This window comes from Alligator sinensis, unplaced genomic scaffold, assembly GCF_000455745.1.
Source record: "Alligator sinensis unplaced genomic scaffold, ASM45574v1 scaffold1553_1, whole genome shotgun sequence".
NCBI classification, from domain to species: domain Eukaryota; kingdom Metazoa; phylum Chordata; order Crocodylia; family Alligatoridae; genus Alligator; species Alligator sinensis.
The window spans coordinates 248,461-266,243 of record NW_005843054.1 but is presented as its reverse complement, the minus strand read 5'-3'; the positions used below and the strand labels follow the sequence as shown (position 1 = coordinate 266,243).

Sequence of the window (17,783 nt, the reverse complement as noted above, 5' to 3'; positions counted from 1 at the left end):
AATAACAAAATATCCCTCAGAAATCCAAACAGGTATGTCTGACATGTTTCTATTTAAATCTAGGGTAAGTAAAATTCCATTGCTTTGGACTGAAAACTATGACGCGAGTTAAAAAGCATTTTGTATAGTAGGTCTGAAGTTCTGGTTGAGAAATCATTTACTACCTACCCTTCCAGCTGGCTTCTACCTATACAAGACACTGTAAATTAGCAAATAACAGGGGGAAAATAAAGGAAGAATAAATAAAAGTAATGGAGGAAAGATAGTTTTGAAACACTGTAAAATATAGCAACTGATGAGAATGTAAAATAACCTTCAGCAGATCTAATGCAAGATATTTTTCTTGTTTCAAGATTTTGTGCAGCCAAGAGACAGAAAAAGTACTCCATTCAGAGCATAACATCAGAAAAGTCCTTGCTTACCTTAATTTTCAATGGATTGATCTCTGTATCTGAAGTGCAGTTCATGGGTCCATCAATTTCATATTGGACAATATACAGCAAGGTATTGTTGTTATACCTGTAAGGCCACTGAAGAGTCATCATGACCTTGCTAAAGGCACTTGGACCATTGTTTCTCAGCTAGTGAGGAAAAGAAAAACACTGGAAAACTATCCTCTTTGTTAAAAGGCTAGAGCTTCTAATCTACAATTTGAACTAAGACTTGGATGAAGGTGCATCGGAAGGATTCCCCTCCCTACCACAACTGACAGTAAAACAGTATCAACACTATTACTTAGATTTTAAAAAAAGCCTCTAAGAAGCTAAACTAAGTTACCTTTAATAAATTGCTAAAAAGGAAAGTTTCTTTTGAATAAAGTTAAGGAAGATTCTTTATTCAGCCTTCAAGAAATTCCTTTTTTAAAATATACTACCCTGCATGAAATCAGGCATATGTTGTATATTTTTGTTATGTATATGGTATATCAGATATAGGGCAAGCACAGTTTCTTTAGTTAGGTGGTACTGCATCAACTGTATATTAACTTGAACCATCTTCATTCAGACAGCTCTTAGAATAATTTCATTACCATAATTAACTGAATGCAGATTAAATCTCTAAAAACAGATTCTTCAAGAGCAATTTTTGAGGCAAAAAGCTTTTGTAATAATGACTCACAACAGAGAAAGTACATCTAAACTATCTGAATAATTTATATAGTGACTAGTCACTTGACTGAATACTCTGCTGCATGATATATCACAGTACCAAATAATCTGTCTAGATCTGAGGGGCCAGTGACAACATGAGCAGTTGTTATGTATAAAGTAACTGATGAAAGAAACTGGGGAATTCCTTGTTCCTCCAAATTCCTACCCCTACAGCACTGTACAGTTAACTCTATTAATTGTAAGGAGGCACAGACTAATGGACTGGCTCACAGTAGCAAATTATTAAATTCCTATTAAACACCAAGATGAAGAAAAGCGCGTTTGCTGTATATAGGAAATGTAAGCGAAAGTATTTCTTTCTTCTCATCTTGCTACTTATTAGCCATCCATATCTGGGAACCTCAAATGAAAAATAATTAAATACCTCATAGATATGCTGAACGAGAGGCCCTATATCTTCTTCTGTCTCTGGATTCTCCTTGGGTTGCCAGTTTGCAATTGGGAGGAAGATGTGATCAGGAGACGACACACTGAACAGTGAACAAATAGTAATTATCCAAAGTTAAGTCTAATATGTGACAAATTCCTAAAGATGACCTTAATGCTTTTAAAACACAGATCTGGGAAAACAAAAAGTACAAAGTATTTAAAACTAAAACACTGACTGACTGCCGTCACGTTTTCATGCTACATACTGGAAAATGCAGAAGTTGAACTGAGGATTTGCTGTACCAAATGGTTGATCATCTTTGCTATACAGTATTATTCTATTATCAACATTCTTCCAGTTACAGTTATTTATATCAAATTAAAACATTAATTACAACAATGAATGCAGGGTCTTATGTGAAAAATACCTAGTGAGGCTTAGGGACATCTGGTAAGTACAGTCACTTGTCGTACTTAAACTTAACCAGCATCTGAAACATTAGAGCTGGTGACCATGCACAGTGAGTTTTTCTTCTTTTTTAAGCAGGATGTTTTAACAGCATCAAGAAAACAAAAAATGAGTAAAGCAGCATCTTCCTGATGAGAATTAAAGAAAATAGGGCACTGCAGGTGATTCTTACTTTGCTAAATAACATGCTAAGTGTTAATGAGTGAGCAGTGTCAGAAAACAACTTCTTCCCTGAAAAAAATCGGAATATATTTGAAGAATTTCCGTGCCGTTTTTGGCTAAAAAAACAACAACCCAAAAAATAACCCCCCCCCCCCCCCCCCCCTCTTTAATACACCCCCCCCCCCCCCCGAGTTATTAAATTATATACATATTCTGGAAAAGAAGGATTTTGTGCTGACTAGCTGGTTAGGAAGATCATATATTTTTACTTTGCTTTCTGTAAATTACAGAGAGAGGAAGTCATTATAGAAGTCCGTACAACTTCATGGATATTCTATAACTTTAGATTTGCTTTTTTCAACCTTAAGCTAAAAGTCAAAGAAAATTCCAGGTCATTAAAATTGTATTTTTTGTCTGAACTGTGATTTTGCAGCCTGTTTAGATGGAGTAACTTACTAATTTATAATTTTTTAATACACTGTACAAACGAAGGGTAAACATTTTCAAAAAACACTGAAGCCCAAGACCCATTCTGAAAACTGACTTAGGGTAATCAATTTGGTGTGCCCTGAAAATGATTTGTAAACCAAAAGTTGACAAGATAGCCACGTTTTGTTCTCATTTATACACCATTCAACACATACTGAGACCATAAACAGACAGAGTTGAAAGGAAGTTTGAGAAATAAAAACAAAAAACAAAAAATCAAGGGAGCAAAAAAAGAGATGGGGGAAGGAGGAAATATTTTTGCTCAATTCAGATCAGCACTTACCCTCTAATTTCAACAGCTGCTGAGATGGCTAGGTCAACTTGGTAAGATGTTACTGGGCTTATATTTTCAAACAGATTGGAGCTGTAAGGAAGGTAAATTCATTTGTTAAATGGCGTGGAAAAGTAATTAAAAGGCATATGCATACATTATTTAATATTAGTACAAGTTCTGGAGCATTATACCAAAAAGGAAAGATTCTGGTCTAGCCACTGAGCTACCATCTTAGGGGCATGAAGAAACCTTAAACCTGCCAGTAAATACAGTCAAGGTTTCTATCAGCAGGGAGAGGTCAGTAATTGGCACAAAGCTGACTCAGCTGAATCTGTGAGTCGTCTTAGTTTAACCGTGTCCTTGCCCAGCACCTGGAGCAATCCATGGATAAGAGCAAGCTGTTCTCAAGCTATTGCCACTGGCACTCTGGCCCCTACCTAGCCATCTTAGGTTAGAAAAGGCCTTAGGGTACTCAAATTTGCCCAGAGACCACCCCAGGGCAACCTTCAGGTGCTTGTAGATGTGCTGGGAGGCTGCTCTGACATACTGTAGTTACAGTGCATTGCGGCAAATTTGATAAATTGGGTCTCGTGGAGCATGGTCATTACCACACTCCAGCAGCCTCCCACGTCTCATGTATCAGCATCCCCACGCTTCAAAACGGTGGTGGGGGCACTTGACATTTGACAAGCTTCAGTTAAAGTGCCCCCACCGCCATTTGGAAGCGTGGGGATGCTGATACACAAGATACTGCAGCGCTTTAGGAGCATCTCTCTGAGCCATCCTAATTAAAGCGCTCCCCCTCACCCCAGAGCACATGTAAAAGTGCCCTTAGAGTCATCTGTGTATCCTGTGCCCCAACTGCACTTGTCTCAGTTTTATAAAGGAGGTAAATGAAACACTAAGAGTAAGTGATTTTCCCAAGGGTTACTAAGTGGGCTAGTAACAGAGCTGGGCTTCCTTGTTTCATCCACTAAACCAAGCATGTCAAATTATTTGGCCCCAGAGACTGGATAACTCATGAGGGCCAGTCCATGGGCTGGATCAGGCCCACAATCCCCCCACCACCTTAGCCCACAAGCCTGATTCAGCACTCTGAGCACCCGCCTAGGCTGGTATAGCCGATACCAACACCAGCAAATGCCATGGATAACACAGCCTGGGACCCAGCCCCCGTGAGCACTGTGGGTGGCACACATCCCAGGCACTGGGCATGGAGCCGGTTTGGTGCAAAATATGAGTCAATGGGGCAGCACTGCAGGCTAGGTTAGGGGGCTCTGTGGGCTGGATCTGGCCTGCAAGGCATGTTTGACACCCCATGCACTAGACAACGCAGCTCTTCAGCATGATTTCCTACATTTATGCTGTCTTCTTTATAGCTGTTGTAATGACAAATTGCAGGTAGCAAGACAGTATTTTCTTCCTGACCAATACATATTTCACCATCTTGGAAGCTAGAATAATCACACCACTGCATCACTTAATGCCTTTGAAAATCTGCCTGTGTGAACTAGAGACTTCCCATTTAATCCTTTGAAGTTTGTATGATTATGCCCATGACAGTGTATTTCATGGTATAATGCAACTCTGCTCTCAGACTGCATCAACACGCCTGTGTTCAGAGATCCAGTTCTTAGGTGCGTCACCGTAAGAAAAAGGGATATCAGGAAGCATCCAGTCATATCACAAAGATTATTTACTTGCTAATGGCTCTTATCCAGTGCAAAGGCCTTTTTGTGCCTATAGTCCACAGAGGGTAGAAGAGAAAATCCCCAAAGAGCTAAACTGTAAACTTCAGTACGGACATGGCAAGAACTCTAAGAAGGGCATGCTGATGGAAAGAATTGACCGGGAGGAAATATCCCAGCCCTGGACTCTGTGGTAGCTGAACCATGGGGCCTCACTTCTCAGGACCATTCAGGAAGGTTGTTCCCTGAAAGGGTGTCCAAGAAGCTGCCTTCAAGACTCTGCTCAGACCCGGGTGACTTGAAGTCACAGGGGATAAAAAGCTCGGTTTGAATACAGCAGGCTGGTTTTCACCACTAAGGTGCTCTTCCTAAGGGAACTTAGCCAAGGGTTGCAACAGATAAAATACCTCTGAGTGAAGTGAAAGGCACATAATGGGCAAGTAGGACATGTCTCTTACATACAGAACTGCAGGGGTATTGTAACCACTCCTTGATCTGTTACATGTCACTAAGTACTGCAGTCCCCCCTCTCATTCTGTGGACGCAGGTTTTATATTGCCATGTTTGTTTACACCTCACTCTCTGAAACAGATTAATAAGATAAGATGTGCATCCCTTCTTTACATTAACTTTTATTGTATTATACTAGGGTTGATCAGTTCCCTCACAAATGCTTTTTCTCCTGAAAGTAAAACAGAATGAGGGAAGGTCTCAGAGCTAGATACTGGGGAATGATTTTGGATAGGGTAGAAGTCAGGAAGAAGAGTTTCTTCAGATAGGAACAAGAGAAATGCTGTAGCACCTTCCCACAGTGAGCAACACAACTAGTAATGCTGATTCCCCACACCTAAGCAGGAGAAGCCAGGGGAAGGCTGGTGCAGTGGGAAGAGAATCTACAATGACTATTCATTCCTCTTGTAAGGGAATCAGAGGGTCTAGTTGATGAGGAAGATGCCTTGTGGCTCAATAGTTACTACCTTTTCCAAGGGGAGGTTAGAGTTATATGCTACTAGCCAAAGCACACTATACCATAGCATACTAGCTGATAGAGAGAGGAAAATTGAATCAGACAGTAATGTGAGATCAAAAGGTTTGTAGTCCTGCCAAACCTCTAATCATCAAGGCAAACCACTGTCTCATTAAAATAGCATGAAAGGGTTAAAGCTATTTGGCATATCTGTCCTGGAGATGAAAACTGTATATATGGGTGAAAATAATCCATTCATTGGGTTAAGATGACAAAGTCCCTCTGAAGTGTGACAAATTCAGCTGATGCCCCAAGGAACAAGAGCTGCATTTCAAGCTGTGAATTAGTTAAGAGGTGAAAGTAATAATCAGACATACTCCTATCAGTTGTGCATCTCAAGAATCTTGAAGTTTTGTTCAAGCAAGCACACAAAATATACTCCACTTGTATGTTCCAGGCACAATAACATCTAGCAGAGGTATTGTTATATTCTGTTTTTATTACAGCATTGCCAAGAATCCCCCATTTAAAATGTTAGGATGCGTTATGCCAAGCATTGCATATGCAACGAATGGTCCCTGTTCTGAACAGCATTTTCAGATAACTCACATGTGAAGCTAGCACTTCTCAGTCAAAAGTGCGTACGCTGAACATTTGTGAATGTTAGCAAACAGCCTACTGTGCTCTTAGGGTCTGTATACATGGCACAAGGTAGTTGTGCAAATACCTGAGCAAGTTCAGGGGCCCAAATAAACAGCTTTACCTGGACTAGTTTGCTACCATTTAGAGATAACTTGGGTGCTTCTGTACAGCTTTACATTGAGGCACGTAGACAATACCCTTAGATGGGCTACAGTATCCAAGCAGAGCTTCAGTCTTGGAACTGAAGCTTGTTAGAGCAGGGGTTGTCAACCCGGGGGGTACACATACCCCCAGGGGTACTTGAAAAGGCTCCAGGGGGTACGTGCAGGCAGACGCGGACAGGGGGCTGCCACGCACCATCCTGCATTACTGCACAGGGGCCGCCCACCTGGCCAAACACGGGAAGCGGGGGAAGCTCACACGAAGCGGTGGCCACTCCTCTGCGTTTGGCCACATGCCACCCCCCACCCTGGTGTCCGGCCACTAGGGGTACATTGGTCTGTGTCCAGCTGCCGGGGGTACACCAATCCAAAAAGGCTGAAAACCCCTCTATTAGAGCACTGATTCTCAACCAAGGTGCCACAAGATCCCTTCAAAAGTGCTGTGGGATGCCATACTACAGTTAGATGTACAAACACCTACATATGATTCACAAGATAAACCCAGAGATTTCAAATAGGAATCCATAGCATTAATGACATTTTGACCTCTTTTGGTCTTTCTGAGCTCTTTGCAACAGAAAAATTATTCTGTATTTTTTCCTCTATATTTTTGGGCTATTTTCTATAAGAGCACTTTTCCAAGTGGTATCTTGAGTCTAATGAGTGGTGTCCTTATGTAAGGGCATAAGCAGATAGGAGATTAGAACTCTGGTCAGAGTGCAAAATATGAAATTTCTCACCAAATAATTCAAATGATTTTGTCCCCACCATCATTTAAGAGCAGTATTTCATTTGTGCCACAACAAGCAAAATGGCTATGAAGAAAAGCCAACTGCACGCAAACAAGGAAACAGTTCACAAGTTTTATGCAAGTTAATTAAACCCATGACAAAACATTTGCTTACCAGAGCAGGAAATTAGGTTCAATTGTAACTGTTCTATTCATAGCCCAACTATTTACCAGGATATTTGTTTCAAAGCTAGCTACAGTGTTCAGTTGATTGGGAGAGGGGAGGTTAACATCTATTTCCATACCTCCGGATTTGTAAGTCAAACTTCACAGAGGTGTCCATCTCTGACTGCTGGTGTACACTGAAACGCAGCCCAGCTAACAGCTTAAAAACAAAGTGGTCAAAAGTTAGTGGAAATGAGGTAAAGCTCATAACAAAACTTTTTTATCATTATTGCATTTCACTGGAATAGTGCAAGGCCCAGGGTCATGGGAGAGAAGGCGGCAGATGGAACTGTCAAAAAGGGTCATTTGATGAACTCAGACTGGATCCATCTCACTTTGGGATTAACTGTCATATAGCTGACTTCAAAAAACAAGGCACAAATTCTGTCACATGGTCTAATAAATTAAATGCAGATATGACAGTTGACAAAACAGGTTCTGATTGTCAGCTCTGCACTAAATCACTGCATGAAATTTGCTTTTGATACATTTACATTAATATTTAGTGCCGACTCTAAGGATCATCTTCAACCAGCCCCTTCTTGTAATGCTTTTTGCAAGGAGACCTTCTAGAAGTCAAGCTGTTAGTTACTTGTGCTTGACACACAGCTATGGGATTGCAACTGGAAGACTTCTTGCGCCTGCACTTTCAAAGTCCAGGTTCTGAACACAATTGCAAAGAGATACGGGCTAGAAACATGGTCTAACCGTGTGCAGTAGAGTTGTGGAGGGCTGGACTACTGCCAGGGGCTGAGTTTCTTGAGTTTTCAGTGCAAGGTGGCTTTGTATGGGTTTGAGGGTAGCCTTAGGGTTGACCCCAGTTAGCTATGTAGATATATCCTTAAATCTTTTTGCTTCTTAGCTTGTGTGTCATTAAGATGGCTGGAAGTTATTTTTTCACTTTTGTATCTTGAAATGCATGGGTGAAAAACGCTAGACTCTTAGTAAAGCTACATTATCAAAACTATATACATCATTTTTTAACTGCAAACTTGCAATGAATTATCAGAATATTTTCTTTGAACTATTTTAACATGTGGGCGAGCAATGTTGAGCCCTAAATATTACACAGATTTAATTTTCTAGCAAACTATGGATCATCTCCTGAGATGATCTGGCAACACCAACACCAGAAGCAATGGCCTATGCAGAATATTGGGAACAGACCATATAAAAAGGTTGGATTGGAGACATGGCAAAAATGACCTTCCAGCAGTATGAATGCAACTCTTCTTCAAAGAGTACCAAAACATATTATAGATATGTAAAGTGTCATAATCACTTGTCTTTGAACCCCCAGGAACCCACTCGACTAAGTCTTACTTTAGTTCTGGCCTTCATGGGATTTCCTAGGTCACAGACTACCAAGCGAGTTTTATTTTCAATCTTAAATGCACATGACAGCCTTGCTAAAGCCTGTAATAAAACAGAGGAGAATATAAAAGAGTTCAGTGCAATACCTTCTGTTATTTGAATGGAAGGAACAAAGCTGCAAGCATGATGCATTCATCAAAATATAATATCCCAGTCTTAATAAAAATGTAATGCTTTCTGTACCAGTCCATTTGAAACAAGACCCAGGATACACAGAGACAAATACCATACCAGGCTGAAAAAATGACAACCACTGTAACAGTAATTAAGACACAGATGAGGAGACACTTTCTTAGGTACCACAAATGGGGGGAAAAGGGAATGTCCAACTTTTGTCTCAATCTGCCATGATCCCACAAACAATCGCCAAAGCAGGAAGGTAAGTTGCCTCACCAAGAACAAGATTTGCTTTAAATCTAAAGTTCTTTGCTCCCTGATAGTTCCTCCTCCTTGGCTGCACAACTGAGGTTAAGGAAGGTAGAGAGGTGTGCAAGGAAGGACCATCTGGGAAATCACTTTGAGTGAGCATGAAAGACAAACAGTCTAGTCAGCCTTGATTACCAGACCTCAAGTCCAAAGGTTTTTCATCCTTAGCATTTTTTCAACTTTTCAGCCAAACTGAACAACCATATGGACCAAATGCATGATGAAAAGCTGAGATGGAGGCAATTTTGGAAGCACAGGTACGAACTAAGAGCACTATGAGACAAAGCATTACTGGGAATTTAAGAGAAACTTTGAGAATGAGGGCTGCTATTTAGACATTCTATCCTTTTGTTGTGTTATTTTGCCTGTTCCAGCACAATGCAAATAACAATTAATTTAATGGTTATCTGTGTTCTCTCCAAGGAAAAATAAATTAAAGCAGCTATTGGGAAGTTTATACCAGTATGCACAAGGTAGCTGAGGCCCCTACATTTACAAATGATTCTTCAGAGACAGAATATCCTGCAGAACCCAGCATTTTAATTTTTTCTTTGTCATTACTTGTGCAAAAAGGAAGGAACTGGAACTTAGTATTAGATTTGCTCACCTCTTTCCCCAGAATATGAGGTGTTGTGCGTTTGAATTAAATAGCAAGTGCAGTATTCAAAGACTAACAGAAAAAATACTCTGTTTATTAATAGCTACTGTTCACAGTCTATCCACTGTTGCTAGACACCTCTCTACTAATCCAGAATCGTCTGCCAAAGAAGTTATTGTGACAACTTGAGGGCTGAAACAGAATACCTGAAATTTGTTGAGCAGAAACACTAGGGTTAAAAGGAAAATATTAGTGCATAATAGTTCATAAATCTGGATCTAGGTACACTTCTTAAACTAGTTCACTTTTGGAAGCTCCTCTCCGAAAGGTGGAAGTGTTCTGCTGCTGACATCCATACTTTGCATGCACAAGCCTATATGAGTTCAGCAAGAGTGTGCGCGCCAGACAGATCTCTTTTGTGACACTTACAAAACAACTAGAAACAAATCAGACACTGGAGTCCTTGTAAGGATGTCTGTTTCAGTGAAATTTCCAGGCCAATTTCTTAGACTAAAGGGGCTGGGAAAAGGCATTTGGCTAAAGTTTGAGCCCCTCCTGTAACCTAACTACTTCACAGGAAGGAATCTGGTCACACAACTTACCTCATTGTTACGAACAACACCAATGAAATCTGCTTGAGGTGGAATGACAACAAAGAGTTCTGCTTCATAGGCTCCTTCCCCTTGGTTCTCAGCATCAACAATCAGGGTTAAAGGGTTGTCATCACCAATATAGATCTGCTTTTGATCACTACAAAAGAACAGCAAGTGCTAATGTGAATATTCCATTTAATTTTTTAAACAAGTTATGTCTAAGAACCAGAATCTAGAAGCATTCTGACATTGCAATAGAGCAAGAGAGCATCATGGCTCATCAGTAAAATATTCTTGAAATGAAAAAGCTTTGCAATGCTCTTGACTTGTTACAAGAAAATCTACAGGGGGTCAACAGAAGAGTCAATGGAAACACTGGAACAAATATCAAGTGCCAAACTCTTCTCAAGAAAGTATTTTTCCATTTTTTTAAAATGCTCATTCATACACTGACAAAAATGTACAAGATAAATATGACAGGCCAGATCCCTGCCCAGGACCTTGCAAACTATAACTCCCTCTACTTTTTTTAAATTTATTTTAATTCACACACCTAAAACTTAAGTTTACCATGAAGCTGCAGCAGTGTTGGTATAATATACATCTATACATACTGATTGCAGATAAACCATGAAGCATTTTCCTTAAATAATCTTTGAAACATTTACATTTCAAAAAGCTAAAAGGGATCCTAAATTTTATCTACATCCATATAAGTTTCTCAGGCGTGTATGTGCACATGCATGCAGGCACACATGTATGTAGACACGTACCTACGTATGCTGGTTGCAATCACACATTCTCATGTTTTTTATGACTGCATCTACTAGCAACTACCAGAGCAGTGGGTTATGTACAGCTGAAAGGTCTCTCATTCTATATTTCCCATGCCAAACATGTTCAGTTTAGCTGAAACCATGATGTCTAAATATATGTAGCCACAGCGTGCTTACAGTCATTTATTCTACCTTAACTTGTAATTCACATATGTAAAATGACATAAGTCACTTAAACTGTAGAACACAACGAGAGTCCTAATTTTCTGAGTGATTCATAGACTATTATATTATTGGTATACTGGTTAAGTGGATAAGCTGCCTAAATGCATTCCTCTCCACTGCTTATTTTTTAATGTATTTGTACTTTGATAAAGGAGCAGCTCTCCACTGCTTATTTTTTAATGTATTTGTAATATGAAAAAGGAGCACCAGCCATTAAAGGGCGGTAGTAAAATGCCTGAATAGAACAAAAGCTATTCAATTTTAGGGTTGCTAATCTCCTCTCATTTTCAAGGATTTTAACAGTCCCCAAAATAGACAGTCATGTGTGTTGAATGAGCACTGTCTACATTATGTTGGAATAAGTGCAGTACTTTTGCTTAGTCTTGAGGCTGTGCACTTAGAGTAAACTCTACTGTTAATAATGCTTGGTTACAAAGGGGAAAACAGATTTCCTTAGGCCACGATCCATAAAGGAAAAATACCTGCTTAAAATTTTACACGCCAAATAGTCCCAAAGATTTCTCTTCATTTCATTTCTTTTAATGAGGCTCCTCAGCACCTTCTAAGGTTGGCAGCTTAGATAGGAACTTAGAATATTGTTCTTTAAACAATGAATTGCTTTTATTGTGATTAGCTCTTTATGTGTATGATCCAGGCTTGAAGTTTACCTGTCTACTGAAACCTGTAGTTTTGGTGTACAGATGTTATCTTCACCACAGTCCAAAAGAAGGTGCGCCTACAGAAAAGTCAAATGTAAACTGTTTTACTACTTCTAGCTCCATTAATTCAAATCTTCATTAACACAGTTCCCACCATTACTTTTTTTTCCCCCCACAAGGTGTCTTTTAACAGCTGTCATGATGGAAAAACTTAAAGTCTTTAGATGTACAAGCCAGAACATAGGAAATAAGGTTTTATGTAGGTTTAGGTATGCATATCTTTCTTAACCTTCCCATAATACTTAGTTCTAGGGCTGACGTTCAAGTTTCTTAAACTTCTTTAAGGATTACCTTTAAAAATCTTATTTATCCCTTTAGGGATATGAATTCATATCCATTATTCTCTCTGTGCAAATGAGCTTTAAAAAGCTTGGAATAAAGGGGTACAATTGGGCAACACTGTTATCAAGGGGCACCAACAGATGTGGGGAAAAATGTGCTTTATCAGAAGCAGCAGCATGTTAGTTTGACCTGGCTCTGCACTGTCTGTACAGATTGGGACCTTCAGCAGCGCTTTTATCTAAAGCTGATTCATTCAGATAGTATATTAAAGTGCCAGTAAAGCCCCTGATCTATATTAAAGCACCTGATCTATACAGATGTTTGGGTGCAACTAATGCACTGCCTCTTCTGGGCATGTGCTGGGTTTGGCATGGGAGCACACTGAGGTAAAAGTAAAGCACGATTTTTTTTCTTTTCTTTCATGTCTGCAAGCAGTCAAGTTGCTCAAAAAAAGAGTGAGGGCAATTTAGTATTTTACAGAGAGCTTTTCCGATAAAAGAATCAGCTTGGTTAAAAATCCAGTTTGAAATCTTAAGCCAAAAATCCTAAATGATGATTTAATAACTTAATCATATCTGTAGGTGTGCAAAAGGGGTCGTTAACATTTTGTACTAGCTAGAAGGATTCATGGGCCCAAGAACAATTTCCAGAAATCCCATTACATAGAATATTACAGGCTAAGAATATTTTTTTATAGAAGTGACTGCACCTTTTGGGTACCAGCGGAAATACATAGGGGGACTGATCACCAAACACAGCACCAATAAGCTGCAGGAGGGTACAGCAAGCAGCACTAAATTGCTCTTTCCTTCCCCAGAAAGATACAGCAGCAAAAAATGAGGAAATGGATCAAGAACGCTCACCTTCACAAACCAGCATCCTTGATGCTGACCTGACCTCTTATTTCTGTAATAAGCAGATGTGCGATAGAGAAACTAAATGGCAGCAGGCTCAGTGGGTCATCCCTGGACTCCAGGTTGTGGTGCTGGATGGGCTGGCTGGAACATGCGAGTGCCCAAAGAGTGGAGCCATGTGGCCAGGTGGCAGGCAAGGGTCTAGCCCCCTGCTGCCTGGGCTGACCAAGCACAATTTATGCTCAGGTCATCATTTACAAATGTGTTTAGGTGCAATTACTTTCACCACCGCAAGATATTAAGTACTGTTGGAGATAGTACTATCTTATGATGGCAAAAATTAGTTTGTTGTGGTCTAATGGCAATGCATGCGTAGACTGTGATGCTTCATACTGCAGCAAATTAGTAAACTGTGCAGTTAAGCACATGTGTAGATGCACCCACAGTACGTGGAAAAACTTGTTTAAAATTCAGTGCTTAAAGATAGGCAGTTAACATTTAAATTTAGTCAGCTTGATTTTTCAGAGTTATTTCTGATTGGTTGCTAATAAGGCATTTTAGACTGAATATTTTGCCTATATTGTTTAAGCAAATTCCATAAAACATGTACCTGTCTGCTCATGTTAGCAGGTATGAACTGGTTGAGGATGGGCTGCAATCCAGTTGAGTCTGCAGCTGTTCTGTAATCCATTTGATATTCCATAAAAATGGTGATTGGTGTAAGTTTATCTCTAAACTCAGACTCATCCTGAGTGAGAATGGGGGGAGGGGGGAAGGAGGAGAGAAAACAAGTTATTCTTAAAGCATAGTAGAAGACCCCAGAGAGCACTAGCTTCAAATAATTTTTGGCTACTATTTTTATTTATTGCATGTATTATGGTAGCACCAAGATACACTAAGCTCTGTCCACAAAGAACTTATATAATCTAAACTAAAAAAATAGACAAAACATTTGTATTAACATGCTCCTTTTCAGATGGAAAACTAAAGGCAGAGAGAGACTAAATCTCAGAATCACAGGCATATATGGTAGAGAGTCAGCCTAAGAGTCCTTCTGGTATAATCCCCTGCTCCAAATAGGTCCCTCATTTGCCATTCTCTAGTCCTTTAGGACTTCACCCTTCCTCCATGAATTCTTGAAAATAATCACCAGTGGTTTGGGACTAACTCTTTATATACTCTAGGAGAAATCTGCTCAAGCCATGCTGAGTTGAATTCACCTCCTCTAGAAAATTTTAAACCCTTTTTTCTCTACTCCAGCTTCTGTTCCCACTGTCCAGGTGTTGATCTTAATGGTATTAAACATCTAGCCATAACTGGGTAACCAAAGCAAAAAGCTACTTTTTTAGTACACAGTGTACTTTGTGTTAGGTGTTATTTTCACCAGTTTCCCAGATCACTTAAGCTAGGGACAGACATTCAAAAAGCTGGAGCCTAAACTGATTCAATTGTTGCAGGTTAGTCTAACCTGCAAAGATTGAACCAATTTGCAAGTGAATAGACATTCAAGAAATGCAGACACATGCCTGTAATGATGGTTCAAGCCCTCCCTTGTCCTCGGCAGCAGATGGCTGGAGGGAAGCTGACTGAAGTGTGGCCATGCCCCTGGCAGGGTCTAAGTATGATTGCAGAGGGGTTTAAACTGTGACAGAATACTATCTCTGTCTCTCCCCAAACTCTGCTATCTGACAATTTGGTTACCATGGTCACTGCAAAGGACAAACTCCTCTGCCCCATCTCTTCAGGTAGCCCTGGGTTGTAACCTGAGCTGGACACATTCCTGATGGAGGGGGGAAACCTGCTCCCTCTGCCTACATGACTGGCATCTCATACCTGGGTGTGGGGCTTAAGCTCCTTATTGTTCTAAGCAATGCCAACCTGACTGGGAGGGGTCTAAAGCCCCTGCCAGTCTACCCGGCAACCAGTGATGCATTTCAAATTGGCTGGCTGGCAGCCAACAATTGCTGGCCTTCATTGGATCAGGTAAATGAAATCATAAGGTCTATATAAGTTAAGGACTGCCCAGGAGGAGGGGTAGTAGCCATGATGAAAACTCAGAGAGAAGCTGGACCATCTGAAACTCACTCTCTCTCTTGAAACTCATGATCAATGAACTGTTTGCCTCCAGAGGGAATCTCCACCTGCCTCTGGATGATGCTCTTGAGTAAGCTACCTGAGATCTAACTAGATATATAGCTTGCAGTAACTCAGGTGCGTGATCAAAGGCTACCATGCCACTTTGCTCTAAGGGATTTCTCTGATATTGCTCTACCCTGTACCCTACTCCAAACCTACTCCTTGTAACCAATAAAGTTCTCCTTTGTACCTAGCATGGGAGACTTATTGGGAGAGGGTCTAGATTCTGCCTTGGGGTCCCCTTGGTTTGGCTGACTGAGGGAGACCACTGTTTGTGCTGCAGTCTGAGGGTAGCACCCCAAGTTTTTGCAGTGGGTCAAGTACACTCAAGGACTAATAGGCCTGTGTTTCTCAGAGGGCACAGGTCCCAAATCAGTCCAGACTCTGGGAGGTAGCAGAATTACCCCCAGGCTTCCAGGTGTGCTCCAGGAAGGGGGTTGGCTGGATGTGAGGTGTCCCCAAGGAGGCACTCGGAGCCTGGAAGGGGGTCGGTCACATTGAGGTGGGTGGCTGAACACAGGAGCACCCGCTACTAGCCCGTCACAAACTCCCATTCTGGCCAACAGGGATCCCACAGGGTGTGCCTAGAGGGGAGGGGGGGAAAATCAGCCTTTGCCAGGCTTGTCCCCCAGGCCAGACACTGGCTGGGGCAGTGCCTCGCGTGAAGGGGGCCGGAGGGAGGGGAGGATTAAACTCCACTGTCTCCAGGCGGACACGGGACCCCAACTGGGGTCTGCCCAGCTTTACCCCCTGCTTCTGCTCAGTTGGCAGGGGGCCTGGTCACAGCCGGCTGGCATGGCCCTGCTATTCACCCAAGGCTAGGCCTGTGGCTGCAGCTGGGGCTGTGGAGCTGCAGGGCTGGGGCTGAGCTGGGTCAGACTGTGCTGCTGGAGGGAGGAAGTGGAGGGACTGGCCCGGGGCCCTTCCCAGTGGGCTGCAGCTTGGGTGGGGGCTGGGCAGCCAGATTGCTCCTGGCTTCCTGCGCCTAGGCTAGATGGGGCTGTCATGGGGCCACAAGCCAGCTGGGCAGGGCCCTGCCCAGCGGCTGTGGCTCTGTGACAGCCTGGCCTAGAAGCACAGGTGGGGGCTGCCCAGGCAGCTCAGAGGCACCAGCAGACCCCAAGCCTGGCAACTGCCCACCACAGCTGCCACAGTCCTATGTAGCACCCAGCAGCTCTGGCCATATCAAAAGCTGTGAGCTGGCCAGGGCCAGACAAGCTGTTTTGCCCCCCTCGCCTCCAGCTGCCACTGCTGCAGCAGCCATTCTGGGTGGGCAGGGGCACATTCAGCCCGGCGGCTTCTGCCCAGGGCATGGAGCTCTGGTTCCTGCTCTAGGCTGCCTTTGACCCACTCCACCTGCCCGGTGTGATGAGCAGCCCCTGCAGGAGGGCGTAGCAGATGGAAAGCAACCAGAGCTCCATGTGCTCAGCTGAAGCTCCCCCCGCCCCTCTCCCCTGCCACCTAGAGCAGCGCAGAAGGTGCAGCAGTTGGGGGGCAAGGGGAGGAAACAGTGCTGGAGGCAAGGAGAAGCTGGCTGGGGCCAACAGGGTTGTTCTGCTCCCTTCACCTCCAGCTGCAGCTCCTGCAGCCTCACGCAGGGACACTCGGGGCAGGGAGAGTTTCAGGCCCGCAGCTTCTGTCCAGTACACGGAGCTGTGGCTCCAGCTCCAGCTGCTTTCCATCTGCTCCACCTGCATGGCACGATAAGCAGCTCTTGTGGGTAGGAGCAGTGGGTCAAAGGCAGCTGAGCACTGGAACCAGAGCTCCATGCCCTGGGCAGAAGCCACCAGGCTGAAGCTCCCCCCACCCACCCAGAGCAGTGCAGCACGGTGTAGCGCAGCAGCAGCAGCGGCCATGGCAGCGGCAGCTGAAGGCAAGGGGGCAGAACAGCCTGCTGAGCCCAGGCCAGACTGCAGCTTTTGATGCGGCTGCAGCCACTGGATGCTGCACAGTGCATGGTGTGCGACAGTGGCTGCAGCGGGTGGTTGCCAGGCTTGGGGCCTGCAGGCGCCACCAAGCTACCTGGGCAGCCCACTACCCGGCCAGACCCTGCCCATGTGGCCAGGCCAGGCTGTCACAGAGCCGAAGACGGTGGGCAGTGCCCTGCCCAGTGGGCTGCAGCCTCATGACAGCCCCGCACAGACTGGGTGCGAGGAGCTGGGAGCAATCTGGCCTCACAGCCCCTGCCCGAGCTGCATCCCGCCAGGAAAGGCCTAGCTCAGCCTGGCCCCTCCATCTCTGCTCAGCAATATCACCTGGGTCAGACCCACAGCCCCCAGCCGCTAGCAAGGCAGGCAGTTGGTGGGGCTATGCCAGCTGGCTCCGGCCATGCTCCCTCCCCTGCCACTGGAGTGGGGAGCAGGGGGGCAGAAATGGCTGATGGGCTTCTCTGCCCTGGCTGGTGGACTTGTGTTGCCAGTGGGACAGGAGATGGAGCAGGAGACTACATCCT

General features: G+C 43.2%; 1 protein-coding gene across 2 annotated transcripts in view; it reads right to left on the bottom strand.

Annotated features, from left to right (window-relative positions):
- ITGAV (integrin subunit alpha V) overlaps positions 1–17,783 on the bottom strand; it is an 82,327-nt gene that overhangs the window by 13,864 nt on the left and 50,680 nt on the right. For both annotated transcript variants that reach the window (XM_025193472.1, XM_025193473.1), the window contains exons 19-26: positions 13,806–13,943; positions 12,009–12,076; positions 10,349–10,496; positions 8,672–8,764; positions 7,429–7,508; positions 2,945–3,025; positions 1,537–1,642; positions 423–581 (exon numbers count right to left, since the gene is read on the bottom strand). In XM_025193472.1, coding sequence (XP_025049257.1) covers positions 423–581; positions 1,537–1,642; positions 2,945–3,025; positions 7,429–7,508; positions 8,672–8,764; positions 10,349–10,496; positions 12,009–12,076; positions 13,806–13,943 — 873 coding nt within the window. The remainder of the gene's footprint in view (positions 1–422; positions 582–1,536; positions 1,643–2,944; positions 3,026–7,428; positions 7,509–8,671; positions 8,765–10,348; positions 10,497–12,008; positions 12,077–13,805; positions 13,944–17,783) is intronic.